Here is a 22,683-nt window from a genome sequence, read left to right on the forward strand (position 1 = left end):
GTGCACCACTCTACAGAAAGCAGAAAACACTGAGATTGTGTGTCCCTCCACCTTGAGACCAACCAGCTGTCTCCTACACCGTCGGTGTAGGAGACCGCTGGACGGTCTCAAGGCGTTTTCTGCTTGAACTGAGGCACCTGCACAATGTGAGTACACTGGAGAGGGGTTATTGTTTAATAAAAATGTTGTTTCAATTATTTTTTTATAATTTTTTTAAACAATACAAATACAGTCATATCCTTTATTTCTATGCATATTGACCTGTTTAACTGACATGGGACCATAATTTATAATATAGGGTTTATTTTCCCTCTATTTTGCCTTCTTTCTTTCCCTTATCAATTTCCCAGAACCTCATAAAAATTTCCTTTTTCCTCATTCTTTCACATTTACACACATTCAAAAAAAAATGTATTTCATTCCTCCCCCTCAACTCCATGGGGTGATATGTTCCCATTTATAAATATTTTATTAAGTTTATTGAGGACCGAAATTCATCCCAACGTTGCCATATTTTTGCCATTTCTCCCTTATCTGTTTTTCCATATGTTGGATTTTGTTCAATTCACATACCCATTCCGTTATTGTGGGACTTTCTATTTCCCGCCATCTACGGGCTATTATTATTCTGGCTGCTGTTATCATGTGGTGAAGGATGTCTGACTTTATCATTTTTATTGACCCTGGTATTATACATAATAATATAACGTTCATGTTTGGTTGTATCTTGGATCCAGACAACTTCTGATATATCTCAAATATCCTATTCCAGAAATCCCTCACCTCATTACACCCGTACCAGATATAGGACATTGTTCCCCTATCACTAAGACATCTCCAACAGGTCTCTGTGTTCTCTTTATTTATTTTATTTAGGGCCACTGGACATAATTTTATAACTTCTTTCTCGGTGTTTGACTGCTACCGATGCTTTGTGATTTATTAAGAGTGCCTTCTCCCATTCTATTAATGAGATTGTGTTCTCTATTTCCTTTTCCCATTTCTCGTAAATGCTAATTTATTAAGAGGTCCGGAGGGAAGTAATAATGTATATACCTTAGAAAGTCTTTTTGTCGATTTTTGTTCTTCTATTAGCAATTGTTTAAAATCAGATTAATTAGGTCCCTTTCACATGTACGGATACCGTGGGGATCCGTAAATGTCTTATCCGCTTGCTCAGGGGGGATTGCTCCGTTGATCCCCGCTGAGCCGGCAGATGACAGGGCGGTCCTCGCACACTGTGCAGGGACCACCCTGTCAGATCTCCGCTCTCCCCTATTGGGGGATCGGATGAACACGGACCATCTGCCCGTGTTCATCTGATCTGCTCTGCAGACGGATGGAAAAATAGGATTTTCCTCCGTCTGCAGAATCGGACCATAGTGGGGACAGATGACATCGGGTGTCAACGGATGTTAATCCGCTGACACCCGCTATCTCATAGGGATTAATGTATGTCCGTATTTCATCCAAAAATGGATGGATTAAATATGGACATACTGTCTGCATGTCTGAAAGGGCCCTTAGTGGTCTATTTATCAGAGATAGTTGTATTTTTGATTCAATGTATGTCTTTAATTGGTGATATTGTATCCATTTGTTTTTATATTCTGGTCCCATGTCCTGCCATTTATATCATATGTATAGCACTTTATTTCACTATTGTCACTTAATTTATATGTTTGGATTATTATATTATGTTTGAAATGGACTTTATGATGTAATTATGTTGTTTTAATTCGAAAGATTTATTATCAGTGTACCATCTGTATGCACTATAGCACTTTATCTCATTATTGTCACTATATTTATTCGTTATTGCATATGTATTGCTCACAATATTAAGATAGCGCATCATTTTATATATATACACATAGAGGTCTGCACTGACTTGGGACTTAATAAAACACAGTGGACCAACACCAGCAGATGACATGGCTCCCCAAAACATCACAGACTGTGGAAAATGTTGCATTTCATTTGGAAATCAAGGTCCCAGAGTCTGGAGAAAGAGGGGAGCGGAATAATGTGTACATACGAAAAAATGAAAGCACCAAAATACGAAAACAACGGGATTACGAATGAGCCGCATAACGAACAACCGCAAATACGAACGAACGATCCGACGAAAATACGACAGAACGAAAACGGCAAAAGAACGAAAATGACATCTATAACGCAAGATTTGCATTCTGTATTTTGTTTGAATCCTTTTTCTGTTCGTATTTTCAGTCATATGTTCATATGACATCTATAACAAAAGATTTGCATTCTGTATTTTGAATTCCTTTTTTCTGTTCGTATTTTGGATTCAAAATAAAAATACAGAATGCAAATCTTTTGTTATAGATGTCATATGAACATACGACTGAAAATACCAAAAGAAAATGGATTCAAAATACAGAATGCAAATCTTTTGTTATAGATGTAATTTTCGTTTTTTTTGAATGGGCAGTGAGTGTAGTTAGTGAAGCAGCTTCTCTTTTGTACTGAGTAGTACAGTAAAGCCAAATAAACTTTTTTGTGGATTTTCATCTGAAGGGAGATCAGTTGGTCAGACTTTTGAACACAAAAATGGTTTTCTGATGGAGTTTAAAAACGAACAAATTTTCTGAACGGAAAACGATCATTTTTATGTTTGTTGTTAAAAAAGTCTGACCAAGTGTATGGGGCTTAACAATAGTTAATATGGATGAGCCGCGTGTTGAAAGTGCCGCGAATCCCGCGATATATTTACGAAAGTACAAAATGACGAAAATCCTTTTTTCTGTTCGTATTTTCAGTCGCATGTTCATATGACATCTATAACAAATTGTTATAGATGTCATATGAACATACGACTGAAAATACGAACAGAAAAAGGAATTCAAAATACAGAATGCAAATCATTGACGAAAATTCACGAAAATGATTGTCTAACAAGTAACGAACATGAATTAAACAGAATAACGAACCATCCCGCATGTAAGAAAATAAAACGGTAACGAAAATACGAAACGTCGTACGAAAAACGAACGGGAACGAACAAGAAAACGTGCGTCTTACGAAAAACAAACAGAAACGAACCTACGGAACGATACGAAACGGAACAAAAAAACGAAAAAATGTTTTTTCTGTGCACATGTCTAGTGTTGATCCATTGTGTTTTATCAAGTCCAAAGTCAGTGCAGCCCTCTACCAGGAAATTCCAGAGCACTTCATGCTTCCCTTTGTTGACCAGCTTTATAGAGATGCTGATTTCATTTTCCTGCAGGACTTGGCACCTGCCCACTCTGCCAAAAGTACCAATTCCTGGTTAAATGATCATGGTATCACAGTGCTTGGTTGGCCAGCAAACTCGCCTGACCTAAACCCCATAGAGAATCTGTGGGGTATTGTCAAGAGGAAGATGAGAGACACCAGACCCAACAATGCAGATGAGCTGAAAGCCGCTATCAAAGCAACCTGGGCTTCCATATGACCTCAGCAGTGCCACAGGCTGATCATCTCCATGCCACGCCGCATTCATGCAGTAATTCATGCAAAAGGAGCCCCAACCAAGTATTGGTATAGTGCTTACTATACTGTACTTAGACATATGTATCAGGAAGCCAATATTTCTGCATTAAAAATACTTTTTTTATTATGTTATATTCAAATTTTCTGAGATACAGAATTTTGGGTTTTCACTAGATATAAGACAGTATTATTAAAATTAGAAGAAAAAAAAGCTTGAAATATATCACTCTGTGTGTAATGTATCTTTATATAACATGAGTTTCACTTTTTGAATAGGATTACTGAAATAAATAAACTTTTTGATGATATTCAAATTTTCTTCAGATGCACATGTATGTCTGAGAACACAGCTTGACACTCAGTATGCAAGGTAATTAATGACAATACTGTCGTCAAATGCATCATGGCATCCTAATGCTAGTACAATGCTTATAATAACCATATGATCACTTGCACAGACTGCACAAAAACAGGGCCAGATGTACCCAGGAAGATATACTGCAATACAATACAAAGCTCTGAAAAAACATTAGATTGTATTCCAAAATCTTTACAGTATATCTGTAACGGCACCCCAAATGGGACAGGGGTTAACGCCGTTTAGGATATTCCATTCTTGAACACAAGGCAGCTACCGACACTCCACAATCCGGCGAACACGACCCATAAGAATTCCCCCCCATTAACGAGACACACTGCTCTGTTTGAGGTTCAACAGGAATGACTTTAATGAGAAATACAGGCTCTTATATACACTTTAGTATACCACAGGAGATATGGCCCGGATCCACCCACAACATCACACAATGGTGCCTAACGAGCCCCTAACTAATACACATGATCCTTAATACATCTTTTTAGCAGACACACTGTCTCCGGGCCTGACCTAATTTACATGAGCTAATTAACTACAGCTAATGACTCAGACACCTGACCTTTAGGCAGTCTGTTAACTTACAATACACATTATCACAGTAGCAGACTTAATTACCACAATAGACAATAGGATGCAATCACACCCCACCTCATCACAGCAAGCTTTATAGTACACTACAGCCAACACACAATATATATAATATATACAATGTATACTGCATTAAATATGACTAGCAAAGATCATAGTGGGGTTCTCATTCACCCTGTGCCCCTATTAGAGACACAGGGTGATCTACACATAAGAGGCGTCGGAGAATCTGAAACAGGAGTATCTCATACTTTCTAAGAGCTTTTAGGTCCCACGGGCCCTTCCGTTACAATAACCACACAGGATATTCTGTCTTGCTGAGGAGTCCCAAACCCTACTCCATAGAAGCAATGGTTTCCATACATTGCACAGATTATGGCCAAATAGCATGAAACAGCTGTATGTGCTTTGGAACAAATGGCTGTATAATATTAAAATATATTTGCATTACACACCCAACCCTAGATGTATATCTGGCCAGAGGGGCTAAAAGCAATGACTTGCCTGGTTCTTTCCACTGTCATGAAGTTAGAAATGTTCCTCTTAGTTTTGTGATACGTGATGAGACAAACTAATACTTTGTTTTAAAGTGGAAGTAAACCTGAATATTTTTTAATGAAGACTTCTACCCGGCACAGTAGAGGATGTCAAGTCATCTGTGCCCAGTCTTGCCACTAAGAGTTAATCCAGCTCTGAGCAATCATCTTGTCTTTTTTGATAAAAAAGGACACACAGATACGTTTGTGTCACCACATCCCCCACTGCTGTGACTGACATCTAGTTTCTTTATCTCATGCATGGCATGAGAGAGAGAAAGTTTTAAGATTCCAGCTTCACATCCCTCCTTCTTTCTTCGTCAGTTCTCCCAGGATTGGCTGCTCCCCACCTCAGCATGATTGGGCATGCTGAAGTCATGTGGTGCCTTTCCTGAGTTTTGACTGGATGTTACTCAAAACTCAGGAATAGGAGAGTAGGAGAGTGTAGAGGTGGACGGGGAGTCTTGTAACATCACGGCTCCACCCACCGAGCTCCAGCAAAGAGACCCACCCATGATTCTAGAGTCTTGCGAGGCTCACATGTACAGTATATATAAATTAATACTGTGCCATTAGCTTATACTGGGTGAGTGGTGGGTGTACATCCACTTTAAGAATGTTTTTCTGGGTATTTCAAAATTTAAAAACTTTATAGCAGAAAAAGGAAATTGTTTTAAAAAGCATTGTATTGTAGTTATATCATAGGTGTGCGCACAGGGTGTGCCAGGTGTGCCTGGGCATACCCTAATCACTCTGTACTGGACAGATTCCACCTGCTTGGCTGCAGAGACAGGGACTGTGGAATCTCTGTCCTCAGTCCATTTCTCTGTCTCAAATTGAGACATCAAGGGTCTCTTTAGACCCCTGATATTTTACCAAAGACCCCCAGTGAGGCTCCTAAAAATTATTTGTATAAAACAATAAAAAAAAATGATAGTTAAAAAAAAATATTGGAAAAAAATACTAAAATTGTAAAAAAAGTAATAATAAAAAAAATAACTACTGCCCTACGTCCACTGCTCTACCAACACTGTCCATTGCCCTACTATATATACACACACACACAGTATACACACATACACACACACACACACACACACGTGCATAATGCAATAGGCTGCACACACCTATGAGTTATATGCATAACATCAACTCACAGGAGCCAATATAGCATGCACAGTCTGAGCAGAGGCACCTTTCAAACCTGTACTGAGATTAGTACAGTGACTGTCCCTGCTGACCTCCCTCTGAAAATCCTAGTTCCCTGGTTGCCTCTGGCTTTTTACTTTTCGAGTCACTGGAAGCATGCAAATGAGAAAAGTGAATGTTAAATAAAGAGCCCAGAATCTACTCATTCGTTCCGGTCAGTGACTCTGAGAGTAATGAAGGAAGACTGACAAGTAACTATTATTTTTAGGAGAAGAGGTCAGCAATAACAACCTCAATACTTCCTCAGCTTCCTTTACACTGAATAGGAGTTATTTTCAATACAAGAGGAGAAATTCTGAAGCAGTAAGCTGAAATAAATGAATATCAGGCTGTGCTATACTGATTTTACACTTCCTCTTCCCGTGCCTGGCTTTATCAATAGTATAAATAAGTATGTGAACTTACACAGAAGACAGCAGCAACCTCCTTATTGTCATTCTCCAGCAGGCGCAGCCGGTTCCTGAGCTCTGCTTGCAGCTGGGCATCGTGTTTTCCTTTTCTGACCATGACCAAGTGGAGATTGAGATCTGTGAGACAAGATCATTCAATGGGTTACACGATATACACACAGATCTATTCACTGTACATGTACCACATGCCAAACCCAGCTGGACCAACAAGGGAAAGATGGTGACTACTATGTATATTAATAGGACAAGTCATGATAAGCTACTGCGAAGACGCTATGCCTCATACAGGAGACGTGACCATCACCTTCTCAGTACAGCCAGACTTGGTAACTGCAAGGCAGTATGTCTGTATTGTGCTGAGAGCTTTGCAAAGCAAAGTAACATGGAGGCATTCGATGTGCTCATGACCTCTAATGCAGTGGTGCTCACTTACAGGGTCCCTGGACCACTGAGGGTCTTTTCACACATGTGCATTTAGAAACTAAGTTAGACTTTTTTTTAGTGCAGTCTTCATCCATTGCTACAGTGGGGATCAAAAGTGTGGGCACCCCAGGTAAAAATTTGTATTAATGTGCATAACGAAGCCAAGGAAAGATGGAAAAATCTCCAAAAGGCATCAAATTACAGATTAGACATTCTTATAATATGTCAAAAAAAGTTAGATTTTATTTCCATCATTTACACTTTCAAAATTACAGAAAACAAAAAAATGGCGTCTGCAAAAGTTTGGGCACCCTGCAGAATTTATAGCATGCACTGCCCCCTTTGCAAAGCTGAGACCTGCCAGTGTCATGGATTGTTCTCAATCATCGTCTGGGAAGACCAGGTGATGTCAATCTCAAAGGTTTTAAATGCCCAGACTCATCTGACCTTGCCCCAACAATCAGCACCATGGGTTCTTCTAAGCAGTTGTCTAGAAAACTGAAACTGAAAATAGTTGACGCTCACAAAGCTGGAGAAGGCTATAAGAAGATAGCAAAGCGTTTTCAGATGTCAATATCCTCTGTTCGGAATGTACTTAAGAAATGGCAGTTATCAGGAACAGTGGAAGTTAAAGCAAGATCTGGAAGACCATGAAAAATATCAGACAGAACAGCTCGCAGGATTGTGAGAAAAGCAATTCAAAACCCACGTTTGACTGCACGATCCCTCCAGAAAGATCTGGCAGACACTGGAGTTGTGGTACACTATTCCACTATAAAGAGATACTTGTACAAATATGGTCTTCATGGAAGAGTCACCAGAAGAAAACCTCTTCTATGTCCTCACCACAAAAATCAGCGTTTGAACTTTGCAAATGAACATATAGACAAGCCTGATGCATTTTGGAAACAAGTTCTGTGGACCGATGAGGTTAAAATATAACTTTTTGGCCGGAATGAGCAAAGGTACGTTTGGAGAAAAAAGGGCACAGATTTAATGAAAAGAACCTCTGTCCAACTGTTAAGCATGGGGGTGGATCAATCATGCTTTGGGGTTGTATTGCAGCCAGTGGCACAGGGAACATTTCACGAGTAGAAGGAAAAATGGATTCAATAAAATGTCAGCAAATTTTGGATGGTAACTTGATGCCATCTGTGAAAAAGCTGAAGTTAAAGAAAGGATGGCTTCTACAAATGGATAATAATCTTAAACACACCTCAAAATCCACGGGGGATTACATCAAGAGGCGTAAACTGAAGGTTTTGCCATGGCCTTCACAATCTCCTGACCTCAACATAATTGAAAATCTATGGATAGACCTTAAAAGAGCAGTGCGTGACAGACAGCCCAGAAATCTCAAAGAACTGGAAGACTTTTGTAAGGAAGAATGGGCAAAGATACCTCAAACAAGAATTGAAAGACTCTTGGCTGGCTACAAAAAGCGTTTACAAGCTTTGATACTTGCCAAAGGGGGCAGTACAAGATATTAACTCTGCAGGGTGCCCAAACTTTTGCAGATGCCATTTTTTTGTTTTCTGTAATTTTGAAAGTGTAAATGATGGAAATAAAATCTAACTTTTTTTGACATATTATAAGAATGTCTCATCTGTAATTTGATGCATTTTTGGAGATTTTTCCATCTTTCCTTGGCTTCGTTATGCACATTAATACAACTTTTTACCTGGGGTGCCCAAACTTTCGATCCCCACTGTATTCATTTCTGAAGAAAGTGTGCATTCAGGGCTATCAAATTGGCACTAGGGGCTGTCGGGGCACCCGTCATAGCCTTGAATGGGCTGCCTACATGCGGTATCAGGAAGCTCAAGCCTTAGAAACACATGTTCAATTCATAGACTACGGGACTCAGCGCCCATGTGAATAAGGCTATAGATGCATTTTATCAGGGACGTTGATAAAGCAGTAAAGCCAGCCCTCCTGTACTGGGCTCAGGCCCCATCAGTTTAACCACTTCAATACCAGACACTTACCCCCCCTTCCTGCCCAAGCCAATCTTAAGCTTTCAGCGCTGTCGCTGTTTAAATTACAGTTGCACATGTTTCGGAGGGGCGTGGCCAGGCAGCGGATGTAGCCGGACGTGTCTGAAGTGAGCTCCGCCGAAAATCCTTCTAATCATCCTGCGGAAGAAATCTATACTCACCCACAGCCACACCGGAGGATTCCTTGTTGCTTGGGGAACACGTACATACCTTTTCTGGTGTCCTGGTCCCGCGATGTCGTCCAGCAAACGGCAGCTGGTGAACAAGCCAGCAGAGCTCATGGTCCAAAATGGCGCGTATGCAGGCCGCACGGCGAGGGAGAAGCACCGCGAGGCGGCCGAAAAGCTGTTCTCCAAGCCACTTTTGAAGGAGTCTACGGCTTCCTCCAGCACCCCGGAGGATTCACCGAGCAGAGGATCCGAAGCGGATGACACAGTACCCCTGGAAGACTCGGTGCAGGCCGGACTACTATGGGACACAGTGAGTACTCCAGAGCAGGCCCCAGATAAGACACAGGGCCCAGGGAGTCCTACCATAGAGGGAGAACCCACGCTGAGAGACATATTTACTGCAGTCACTTCATGTAATGTATCCCTGGCAGTACTGACCACGGAAGTAAAAGGGATGAAGTCAGAAATCTAATTTCTCAGACAGGATGCCCAAAAAATGAGAGAAAGAACCTCGGCATTAGAGGAAAGGGTGAGCACCATTGAGGATGACATGGGGCCTATGCAAAGGGACCTTGCTTACAATAACCATTTAATAGACCAACACTCTTCTCGTTTGGAGGAATTAGAGAACAGGATGAGAAGAAATAACGTAAGGGCTATAGGCCTACCTGAGAAAATGGAAGGAAAGAATCCTGTGGAGTTCATTGAGAAGTGGCTGATCGCAGCTTTTGGAAGAGAGGCATTCTCCCCTATGTTTTCTGTTGAACGGGCACACAGGGTGCCATCTAGGCCCCCACAGCCTGGAGCACCGCCTAGACCATTCCTGTTTAAATTCCTACATTACCGGGACAGGGATGCCACTTTATACAATGCCAGAATTAATCCGACAGTACTGAAGATTGATAATACTAAAGTCTCTCTATTCCCGGACTTTTCTGCTGAGTTACAGAAGAAGAGAAGCAAGTTCCTGGACGTGAAACGCCGCCTAAGGGACCTTGACCTGAAGTACGCCATGTTGTACCCAGCCCGCCTTCGGGTAGAGGTTTTTGGAGCTGTTCAATTTTTTGATTCTCCTGCCACTGCAGCACATTGGTTGGATCGTGAAGAGCAATCAATTAAAGAGGCGAGGGGTAGACGACCGGCAGACTGAAAAAGTTTAATCTGATGTCCCAGCATATGATATGCTCACTTTCCAAGTTGCCTTTGTAAGGCGGTTTTTGTTCACTTTGGTTACTAAGGCACAGAGTTTTGCTGTTGAGAAGCTCTAAGACACTGTGGTGCGCTTCCACTGTTGCCCCCAATAGGGTTGTTTCAGGCCCTAACTTGCCCCTTGGCAGAATTTCGTTAGCCGTGTTGGCTACATTACATATGGTACTAAAGAATGTTGATCCCACCACGCTCTGCTCCCAGGAAACTGCTCTATATACTTTTCTGTTATTTTTTCTGTTTTTTTTGCTATTTTTTTCTATGCTCTCCCTAGCCTATAGTCCACATGATTATGTAACAGGGATCCCTTACTGCAGGAGACATGGGTCCCAGAATGGTGTTATGCTGATTGCTTGTGATATGCCTCTAGCCTCCAAGTTGGTTAAAGATGATGCTCTAGATAATTTTAACTTATACGTGATAAGATTGTATTCTCCTGCTGATATTCAGACTCCGGTAGTATGTCTAATATAACTAGGTGTCTGTCGTGGAATGTCCGAGGCCTGAATAGCCCGGTGAAGCGCCTCGAGGTATTGCGCACTATTAAGAGACTGGGCGCCAGGGTGATCTGTTTACAGGAGACTCATCTCCCCCCGGGTTCTACCCCAAAACTGGCGACTAGGCAATTTTGCCACCAATACCATTCTACCCACACGGTTTACTCGAGGGGAGTGAGTGTCCTGATCCGTAGTGGCACCCAGTATACACTTATGAATGCTAAGATAGATCCCGAGGGCAGGTATGTCTTTTTATATTGCTCCCTTTATGGGGTTAAATGTGTGTTAGCGGGAGTGTATATCCCCCCACCGTTCTCATCTAACGTATTGAAAACACTGGCTGAATTTGTGTCCTGTCTTCCTGGTATTCCAGTCCTAACACTAGGGGACTTCAATAACCTAATGGATCACGATAAGGACAAACTTAAGACTGGAGCGGGACAGGGGGGGCAGGATAGGAAGGGTCCCACACCTTTTGCCCGACTAATTGAGGAACTAGGCCTGTTTGATGTCTGGAGAATGCATAACCCCGATACTAGAATCTATTCCTGCAGGTCAGCTTCCGGAGGGGGACTGTCAAGGATAGACATGGGTTTCGGTAATGGTCTATTACTACCATTGGTACGGAACTCTGTATATCACCCGAGACACACCTCCGATCATTCCCCGTTTACGGTAGATCTGGGCCTGGGTGAAAGGAGAGGTAAAACACTGTGGAAACTTAATCCGTTTTGGTTGTCTCTTATTCCAGAACCAGACCCGATCCCGGCGCTGCTTAGGGAGTTCTTTGGGGATAACTTAGGTACGGTGGAAATTCAGGTGGTGTGGGATGCGGCTAAAGCCTTTATGAGAGGCCAATTTATCAGAACTATCAACCAAGTCAAATCGGGCACTAAGGAATGGGAAACACGTGTGTTAGAGGAAGCTCGCAGCTCTGAGGCAGCCTATGTGGCAGACCCATCTAATGATGGCATTAAAAGAAATTGGATGGCCTCCCATACCATGCTTAAGGACCTTTCGTTTCAACTTGCAGAAAACAAAAGGTTCTTTTTACAACAGAGACACTTTGAGGAGGGAGAAAATACAGGTCACATTCTGGCGATCCTGGCTAGATCGCAGCAGCCCCCTTCTCATATTGCAGTGGTGGCGGACGCAGGGGGGACACTATGCCACTCCACACGTTCCATTATAACTTGCTTTCAAGAATTTTTCCAAAATGTATACTCATCTAAGGTCAGTCCCACTAGTGAACAGTTGCACTCTTTCTTGGATAAATATCAGCTACCAAAATTTCCTGGGTCGGATGTAGCCATGCTTAATGCTCCCCTTACCAGTGAGGAACTTCTGGAGGCACTGGCGCAGGCACATAACGGGCGAGCGCCAGGAGCTGACGGTCTTCCCTCTGAGGTGTATTCCAGATACTCTGAGCAACTCATCCCCATTTTGTTAAAAGTTTATAATACAGCCTTTGAAACTGGAGTACTACCCCCATCTATGAATGAGGCCCTGGTTGTGGTCCTGTTGAAGCCTGGTAAGGATCCTCTCTCACCAGACTCCTACAGACCGATCTCTCTCTTGACATTTGACATTAAATTGCTGGCTAGAGTCCTAGCCACCAGACTCTCCAAATGTATTCATCAAGTAATACATAGGGATCAGTCGGGTTTTATCCCTACGAGGTCCACAGCACAAAACCTGCGTAGGCTATTCCTAAATATACAGGTGCCGGTGGACAATCCAGGAAATAGAGCTATATTCTCTCTAGATGCGGCCAAGGCATTTGATAGTGTTGAATGGCCTTATCTTTGGGAGACTTTGCATAGATTTGGGGTGGGACCATCCTTCCTAAAATGGGTGCAACTACTGTATAGCTCCCCGACTGCAAGAATGAGAATCAATGGAGAGGTTTCTGACTCTTTCAGGCTCTTCCGGGGTACGCGGCAGGGGTGCCCCCTATCACCCCTGCTGTTTGCCTTAGCCCTAGAGCCTTTGGCAATACATATGAGAGCTTCACTCGACATTACAGGCTTCATCAGGGGTGCAGGGCGGGATGTCATCTCTCTATTTGCAGATGATACACTGTTGTATTTGGGAGACACCCAGAAGTCGCTGAGGAATGCGATGACCTTGATCGCAGACTTCGGCGAACTATCAGGCTTCAGCATTAACTGGAACAAGTCAGTGCTTATGCCTCTAGACCCCCTAACAGACAGTCTGCCTGACTGTGCCAGGGATATTGTGGTAGTAAATGAGTTTAAGTACTTGGGTATTTTGGTTACGCCTGACCCCTCCCAATATCTCTCTTTGAATCTGGCACCATTGCTACAAAAATTCAGACAGAAATGTGTGTCCTGGAAAAAGCTTCCGCTATCAGTTACAGGCAGAGCGAACCTCATTAAAATGGTGTGGGCCCCTCAGCTTCTGTATGTTTTTCATAATACCCCGATTTGGATTCCACACAGATGGTTTGCTCAGATAGATGCCCAGTTCAGAGATTTAATTTGGGGTGGTAAGGTGGCACGTATAAAACTTACCACACTGCAACTAGCCAAGGACCAAGGTGGCCTAGCTGTCCCTCATGCCCGCTACTACTTCATAGCATCACAAATCCAGCATCTAGGAGACTGGGGGGAGGTAGACCTCGGAGACCCAATACGAGCCATACTACTCCCGTCGGGGTCGAGGCTTCCGGCGGCGTCTTATTTGGAAGCAGGGCTCACACACTTGGACCAGACTTTACCTACAGTGGTGCTATTGAATACGCTGTGGAAATATATCCGTTCCAGTCTCAAAGTCAGGGGGGTATGCCCCTTTACTCCCATTTGGAAAAACTCCTATTACAGGGAACTTTTTAAACTAGAAGGCTTCAGGTCCTGGGTAAATGCAGGTATACACTATATCACACAATTGTTTAGTGGCTCAACCCTCAAATCTTTTGTTAATCTGCAGGAAGAGTATGGCCTGGACAGAACTCAGTTCTATAAATACTTACAATTAAGACATGCAGCTCAGAGGGAGATCAGGTTATCCCCAATTTCGTTAGTGAGGCACCCCCTTCATAATGATGTGCTTTTCAATAAAGACAAGAAGGGCATGATTTCCCTAGTATACTCCAGACTGCTGAATGTAACTCATGATGCCTCAGTATTACCATGTAGGAAGGGGTGGGTATCGGACCTGGGTCCCATCGACGGGGATACATGGGAGCTGTGTTTGACCTCTGCCCCACTGGTTTCGGTATCGGCGCAACACAGACTTTCTCATCTATTTCTCCTCCATAGAGTATATAGAACACCCACTCGTCTACATAGATGGGGTGTACGGGACTCCCCAATATGCCCAAAATGTAATGTGCAGGAGGGAGACCTACTACACATGATGTGGAAGTGTCCAAAACTCTTCCGATATTGGAACTATGTTATTGATACTATTTCCCAGGCGTACGGCTTTCCGTTGCCTCATGACCCGGTGGTGTGTCTGCTGGGTGGCCTCGAGATACCCTCGCTGTCTCCCAGTGGTCATACAGCCGTACTTAAACTATTGTATGTTGCGCGCAAGGCCATCGCCAGATATTGGATCACTCCCCGAGTGCCTTCAGAGGGTCAATGGGTAAAGCTGGTAAATAATCTACTGATAAGGGAAAAAGTCACCTACCAACATAGAAATGCTCTTAAGAAATTCTACTCATTATGGCAACCCTGGTTGGATATACCAGGCCTGGGACCAACGCAATTGATCATGGAAAGGCTATTACAGGGATAAAGAGGCAGGATATGCGTGGAGAGGGACTGGCAGAATGTGGGATGAATAGCGGTCAAGTAGTTTATGACTTTGGGAGCAGAGTGTGGGGCAAGTGAATCAGAATCAGGAGGTGGTGTATGAATCAATGTGCTTGTTACAAATGTAAATGTTATTCCTGGAGGTATGGTGGGATAGGTTAAACAATTATTGTAATCAGAGTGTAGGGTATTACAGGATAGCCGGCCTGGATGCAAATTGAAAATATTATATACGAAGTATAGGTAGAATCTGGCTTATCTTGGCTGCTGTTTAGGGGGGGTAAGCCCCTCCCATGTTTGATATAGCTCAAGTAATCATAATTGCACGAAGAGTACCTGTCTTTCCCTTAAATCGGCACATGATTATCCTGTATGTAATGATACTGTATGTGTATGTATCCTAATGTATTGTTTGACTATTTTTGCATCAATAAACCTTTTTCTTGATTTAAAAAAAAAATTACAGTTGCACGGTCACGCTACACTGTACCCAAACAGAATTTTTATAATTTTGTTCCCACAAATAGAGCTTTCTTTTGGTGGTATTTGATCACCTCTGCAGTTTTTATTGTTTTGCTAAACATATAAAAAAAATTGAAAAATAAAGTTTTTCTTTTGTTTCTGTTCTAAAATTTTGTAAATACAGTAAGTACGTTTTCTCCTTCACTGACGGGCACTGATAAGGTGGCACCGATGAGGTGGTACCAATGAGGTGACACTGATGGGCACTGACAGGCATTGACGATAGGCACTGATAGGTGGCACTGATGGACACTGGTAGGCAGCACTGATGGGTGGCACTGATATGCAGCACTGATGGACATTGATAGGTGGCACTGATGGGCACTCATGGGTGGCACTTGTCCCCCCCCTGCAGCATTGCTGGCTTCTCTTCCACTCCCTCCCACCAGCTGTGCTGTAGGTGGGGTCAAATCTAGCATCCGCGTCCCCATCCCCCCTGTTTTCCGGGCCCCCGCGTGTGCCCCTTTTCCCTGCAGCTTTACTGGCTTCCCTCCTCTCCTCTCCTGGAGCTGCTGCATGTGCACAAGGGGATGTTTCAGGATGGAAAGCAGGGGAAGCGGCTGGTAAATATGTCATATAATAATGATTTTAGTGTATTTTTAGCAACAATATACTGTAATTTGATATTATCTGGGGGGGGGGGGGTGGGGGGCAGGGCCGTCTTAATAGCATCATGGGCCCCTGGGCAAAGTAATGCTCAGGGGCCCCTACAATGGAGACAGTGCAGTTAAACAGACATCATGTAGGTAGGAGGCAGACAAGCGGAGCTTCCCCTTTTGGGTGGAGCTCCGCATTAACTACATGAACAATCATTCTGTACAGCAAAGTAACGGTGGGAAAATAACATAGGGCCCTCTCCAATTTTGGGGTAGCGTGGGCTCAAGAACCAGCTGCTTTGGTGAAAGTGAAGGGGCTCCATTGCAGCTGGGGCCCCTGGGCAGTGCCCAGGTGTGCCCTCTCATTAAGACAGCCCTGGTGGGGGGGGGGGTGTGCAGTGCCCTGTCAGGTAAGCAGTATGGGGCCCCATGATTTCTAAAATCCAGCATTTTATACATTTTTTTTTTTCATCTGTCTTCCAGGAAAGATGCACACATTGGAAATGCACCAAAATTGTAGCAAACTAAACTAAGTAAAAACTCGCACATGAAACCATACTGATAATACACATGCCATTAAACAGAAGGAACAGGGGGCTTCATGCATTTTAGGAGCAGCTTGATATCACAAAAAGCGCTGTTCCTTCCTTAAAATAGTGACAAATGTCTAGTCACTCTGCAAAAAAAGTCTGATAAATTTGTCTTATTACTTATATTAATAAATCAGATGAAAATGAACCCTGAAAGGCTTTATGAATAGCAAAGTCAGCAAAATAGAGCAACCCTTAAAATGATAAGGGAGAGAAAGTAATAATTCATTTTTGATTTATGTATGCCCCTCCCCCTGATTTTTTGGTTTTCTAGACAATCTTTTACTATTCTTGCTGTTTCAGCAACATACTGTCTTCATATAGGATCCATGTGTCAGCAAGTTATATTGTTTACTGAACCCACTGACTGCCTGTACTGTGCCATTTCAGGACCTGTAAACCTGCCGCATATCCTGGCCAACTTCCTTCCGTCTGACATTTCCTTTTTCAATACAAATTGGTTTCCCCCCCCTCTCATGTGACCCTGTTATGCAGCTCCGTTATCACACATTTCACTTCTTGGCTCCAAGTCCAGAATGTCTGATAAGGAAAACTACAATCGAGCTTTTGGGAAAACACTCAGATCTGGCAAAATGTTTGTTTTATGTTTTTTTTTTAAGGTAATTTTTTTATTCATTTTTTTATTTATTATTGTTTTCTTTTTTCTTTTTTGGTATTTAGCACAAAGTATAAAGTATACAAAGACGTGTGAACAACAACAACAACAATATCCACTTAAAGGGGTTGTAAAGGTTTGTATTTTATTTTCGAAATAGGTTTCTTTAAAGCGGGAGTTCACCCAAAAATCAACTTTCTGCAACCAGTATGCTGGTCTTTTTTTTTTGCACTAAGGCCCCGTACACACGACCGGATCTGTCCGCTAAAACTGGTCCGACGGACCAGTTTCAGCGGACAGATCCGGTCGTGTGTAGCCCCGACCGGACAATTGCCTGGCGGATCGGACAGTTTCCAGCGGACAAAAATTTCTTAGCATGCTAAGAAACATGTCCGCTGGAAGCCTGTCCGTCGGACGTGTTCGGTCGTCTGTACAGACTCACCGGACACGTCCGACCGACCGCCATCCCTCGCATGCGTCGTACTGATTCGACGCATGCGTGGAAGCATTGAACTTCCAGGGCCGCGCACGTCGCCACGTCATCGTCGCGGCGACTGCGCGGCCACGTCGCAACACGTCACCGCGTTTGTTTTCCACGGGGATTTTGGTCTGATGGTGTGTACAGCCATCAGACCAAAATCCGGCAGCAGACATGTCCGATGAAAACGGTCCGCGGACCGTTTTCATCGGACAGATCCGCTGGTGTGTACAAAGCCTTATCGTTTTAGCCGGGTTTCTTATCTGGCTCCGAGCGGGGATTTCTGCGGGAAGTAGGCGTTCCCGAAGGCAAGCGTAGTTGATTGACGGGCTTGGATAGCGCGTCACGCCTTCCGAAAATAGCCAAGGTGACACTTGGCTGTTTACGCCACGATACGTCACTTCGGCTATTTTCGGAAGCCGTGACACGCTATCCAAGCCCGTCAATCAACTACGCTTGCCTTCGGGAACGCCTATACCAGGAAGTAATCACCGCTCGGAGCCAGATAAGAAACCCAGCTAAAACGATAAGTACAAAAAAAAAAGACCAGCATACTGCAGATGTCAGCAGTATGCTGGATCTAATTGCAGAAAGTTGATTTTTGGGTGAACCCCCGCTTTAAGCTAGTGCATTGTTGGTTCACTTACCTTTTCCTTCCATCTCCCTTCTAAATATTTGTTTTCTTTGTTTTCTTTGTCTGAATTTCTCACTTCCTCTTCCTCCTCAGTAAGCTGTTCTGGCTGACTAACCCCCAGCCAGAACAGCTCGGATGATGGTGGAAAGCTTACTGAGGAGACACAGGAAGTGAGAAATTCAGACAAAGAAAAAAACATTTAGAAGGGAAATCGAAGGAAAAGGTAAGTGAACCAACAATGCACTAGCTTAAAGGAACCTATTTAGAAAATAAAAAACTATTCTTTACAACCCCTTAAAGAACTGACGCGGCCGTGGCCCCAGTGTGAAAAGGGTCTTAGAGAATTCTTATTCCTCAATAATGTTGCCCATACCAATCAATGAGAATTCAGTACAGTAGATATTGTTCTAAACTTGGTAGCTCTAATTCAGTGTGTTTAAAATGTATTTAAACCCAAAGACAGAAAAGTTATATATTGCAGCTTACCAGTCTTCAGCTGTGGTGGCTGCATTCATTTTCTTTTGTAAGCTTACATTCCTTAAGACTCGTACACACGACCAAGGTACTCGACGGGTGAAACACATCGTTTTGCTTGTCGAGTTCCTTGTTAGGCTGTCGAGGATCTCGGCGAGCCAAATTTCTCCATTGCCGTCGAGGAAAAAGAAGACATGCTCTCTTTTTGGCTCGACGAGATCCTCGACAGTTTCCTCGTCGAAAAGTGTACACACAACCGGTTTCCTCGGCCAAAAAATAAAAACAGCAAGTTTCTTGTCGTGTGTACGAGGCTTCAGTTTTTCACCTGTTAATCCTATGTATATCATACTTCCTTTCATTGATAAATGTATTTATTATTTGTATCTATGGCGGGAGCTATGGTTGTCAGTGAAACTAGCAAAATCTAATGCAGACACCATATCTAAGGACTCGGTAAGCTGAAATATGTCACATTTTTGTTTTTGGTCTTAGATACGCTGTAAGAATTAAAGGGGTTGTAAAGCCCTGTGTTTTTTCACCTCAATGCATCCTATGCAGTGTGTGTCCCGTTTTATTTACCTGAGAATTTCCATGGGCGCGATCCCGCGTCGCTCTTGCCACGGCTTTTTGGCTCTTCATTGGATAGATTGATAGCAGCGCAGCCATTGGCTCCCGCTGCTGTCAATTAAATCCAATGACGCGGCCGCCGGGGGGACAGGGCCCGAGTCATACACTCGTTGTCTATGGACGTAGAGTGTATGACACGGGAGCGCGCCCGCAAGGTAACCCCCTCGGGAGAGAGCTTCCCAGAGTGGGTTATCTAATGCGGGGAGGAGCCATGGGACCCCAGAAGAGGAGGATCGAAGCCCTCTGTGTTTGTTATTTAAAAAAAAAAAAACTTGAACCTTTAGTATCACTTTAAAGTCAAATATCAGCCCCAAAAGCCTTGTACACACGATCAGTCCATCCGATGAGAGCGGTCTGAAGGACAGTTGTCTTAGGTTAACCGATGAAGCTGACTGATGGTCCATCACGCCTACACACCATCGGTTAAATAACTGATCGGGTCAGAACGCGGTGACGTAAAACACAACGACGTGCTGAAAAAAACAAAGTTCAATGCTTCCAAGCATGCGTCGACTTGATTCTGAGCATACTAACGATCGGTTTTGACCTCTCGGTTAGAAATCCATCGGTTAAATTTTAAAGCAAGTTTGCTTTTTTTTAACCGAAGGTTAAATAACCTATGGGGCCCACACACGGTTTGGACCGATGAAAACGGTCCATCAGACCATTTTCTTGGTTTAACCTATCGTGTGTACGAGCCTATAGAAGATCCAGGCCAGCAGGATGTAAACATTTGGGTGGGCCACAGTTGCACAAGGTATGCAGGGAGGGGACGGTAAGGGGTTTAGGTTGGGGGATGGGGCAAAAAAGGTAAATATACTTTGAACATATACCTACCCTTTCAGGAATTCTACTAAATAGGACTGTTTGTATTGTTTTTAGAGTGACAATGCATCATTTCCAAACTAAACCAGTCTTTAGGCCTTGTGTATATGAGACAAAAGGGATGTACAGTAGAAACATAAAAGGAGAATCTATGTTTCTAGTTTCTATGACAACTGACAATTTTTTTTTTATGTCCATTGGTGTGGGATACAGTGCTGTCATATGAAAACTTCAGTCTATTAAAGCAGAATTTCACTCTCTCAATCAATATTAACTAATGTTAATCCTTATGCTGCTAGTATTAGTAAATTCATAGGAAGGTGTTTTATATTTACTTGTTTTGCATTTTTTTTTCAGTTGTTTTCTAGTTTCAGGGCTAAGTCCACCCTCCTGCCTGCATGCCTGAGCTATAAGCAGATGGATTCCAATGCTGCATGAATCATCTGATGTTTTTCAAAGTGGCCATGACTAGAATTTTTTTTGTTTTTGAAAGTTATTACTCAATAAATAAAGTATGGAGACATAGATGGATGGGCGAGTTATCTTTGAATATTGAAAATGAATTAAAACGGAGCTTCACCCAAAAGGGAAGCTCTGCTTGTTTGCTTCTTCCCCCTTTTTCTGACACATTTGGCACCTTTGGGGGGGGGGGGGGGGTGGGTACTTGTTTTTGACAGGTAACTGTCCACACCTCTGGGAGACCTCGCCGCAGCGAGGTCCGTCGGAAGTTTGGCCCCCCCTACTTCCCCATTCCGCACATGTGCAGTAGGGAACTGTCTGTGAAGCCGTAGGGCTTCACTTATGATTTTCCTTACAAGGAATGGTGGCGGCAGCACCCGAGATCTGATTGAAAAATCGGCTGGGGTGCCAACATTGTGGGATCCCTGGCTCCCATGGGGGCGCTGGAGCTCCTCTAGCTTTTTCAGTTTGTGGTGCTCACATACAGTTAAGTGCCACTTTAACAAAGCTTTACTCTCAAAGCAATCAATGTATTGAACACTGCATTGTATAAAACAACATGCCTAGAAGTTTCTTACCTGATACAAGGGCATCTGATTGGTCACAGAACTTTATGGATTTCTCCTTTAAGCAATCGGTAATGTGGACAAAGTCCGAAGTACAAGATTCAGCTGAAAGAGAAGAAAAGGTATAAGGGCTAATGAAAGCCACAGTATAAGAGTCCTTACTGGCTAGCTAACTGCCCTTGGCTTTTTGCTAAGTTTGTTGTAAAGCACAACACTGCACCATTACTACTGAGATTCTTAAACTGTCCAGAGATGGATTGAAATTTGGCCAGTTTAGCAAGGATCATCTATGGCAGGGGTGCCCAACCTTTTGAAGAGCAACGGCCACTTAAGTGACTTGGTAACCGGTCGTGGGCCACAATGAGTGGAGTGGGTGGATGGCAGCCCACTCGGCTCTATAGAGCCCGCTCTACTCTCAGCACACCAAACTCGCAGGTAATAGATGTCCATGGCTCAGTGCAGGTAACCTACAGGTGCACTTCTCTGTACCTGTGGATCATTTTGAAAGCAGCCCAGTAGCCACTGCAGAACAGATATGCCCGTATATACACACATTGGCCCGGATTCAGAGAGCAATTGCGCCTGTGTAACCATAGTTACGCAGCGCAATTGCTGACTTGCTCCGGCGTTACGAATGCTCCCGATTCAGGAACATCGTAACGCCGACTGCAGCCTAAAATCTGCGTGGCATAAGGCTCTTATGCCACGCATATTTTAGGCTGCATTCTTGCGATGACCGCTAGGGGGCGCTCCCATTGTGCTCAGTGTATAGTATGCAAATTGCATACTAACATCGATTCACAATGTTGCGCGGGCCCTGCGTACGCAAGTTACGGAGTTTCCGTACAGCGTCTTTAGCGTAAGGCTGCCCCTTCTAATAGTAGGGGCAGCCAATGCTAAAGTATACCCGCCGTTCCCGCGTCGTGAAATTTGAATTTCACGTTGTTTGCGTAAGTGATTCGTGAATGGCGCTGGACGCCATTCACGTTCACTTTGAAGCAAATGACATCCTTGCGACGTCATTTGCCGCAATGCACGTCGGGAAAGTTTCCCGACGGCGCATTCGCTTTACGATCGGCGCGGGAACGCGCCTAATTTAAATGATTCCCGCCCCCTGCGGGATCATTTAAATTGCGCGCGCTTACGCCGAGCAATTTTGCCGGCGCGCCCTCGCAATTTACAGAGCTACTGCTCCGTGAATCGAGGGCAGCGGCGCAAATTTGCGGGGGCGCAGGGCAAAATCATTGCCCTGTGCTTCCGTAATTAATGCGCAAATCTTACTGAATCCGGGCCACTGTGATTTTAGTAATAAAAGCTTACCTTTAATAACAGTATTCTATTCTATTTTTTTCTATCCCAGAGCAGGGGGTCGTGGGCCACATTGGAGGGCTCAGCGGGCCACTGGTTGGGCACACCTGATCTATGGCCATTTCGACTGTAACAATCGAGTTCTGTTGGAAAATATTGGTTTTCTGTTTCTGTGCGCCAAAAACCGTAATCTATGACAAATCTATGACAAAACGCGCCGGACTGAGCCTGCTGTTGACGTCATCATGACATACTGGAAGTTGACCAAAAGTTTAAAGGTTTTACCGGAGGATTGTTTT

The 22,683-nt window shown here is 43.5% G+C and overlaps 1 protein-coding gene across 2 annotated transcripts in view; it reads right to left on the reverse strand.

Moving 5' to 3' along the window:
- SH3TC1 (SH3 domain and tetratricopeptide repeats 1) overlaps window positions 1-22,683 on the reverse strand; it is a 117,470-nt gene that overhangs the window by 64,233 nt on the left and 30,554 nt on the right. For both annotated transcript variants that reach the window (XM_040335368.1, XM_040335369.1), the window contains exons 3-4: window positions 21,089-21,181; window positions 6,613-6,734 (exon numbers count right to left, since the gene is read on the reverse strand). In XM_040335368.1, coding sequence (XP_040191302.1) covers window positions 6,613-6,734; window positions 21,089-21,181 — 215 coding nt within the window. The remainder of the gene's footprint in view (window positions 1-6,612; window positions 6,735-21,088; window positions 21,182-22,683) is intronic.

This window comes from Rana temporaria, chromosome 1 (genome assembly GCF_905171775.1).
Source record: "Rana temporaria chromosome 1, aRanTem1.1, whole genome shotgun sequence".
Classification (NCBI taxonomy): Eukaryota; Metazoa; Chordata; class Amphibia; order Anura; family Ranidae; genus Rana; species Rana temporaria.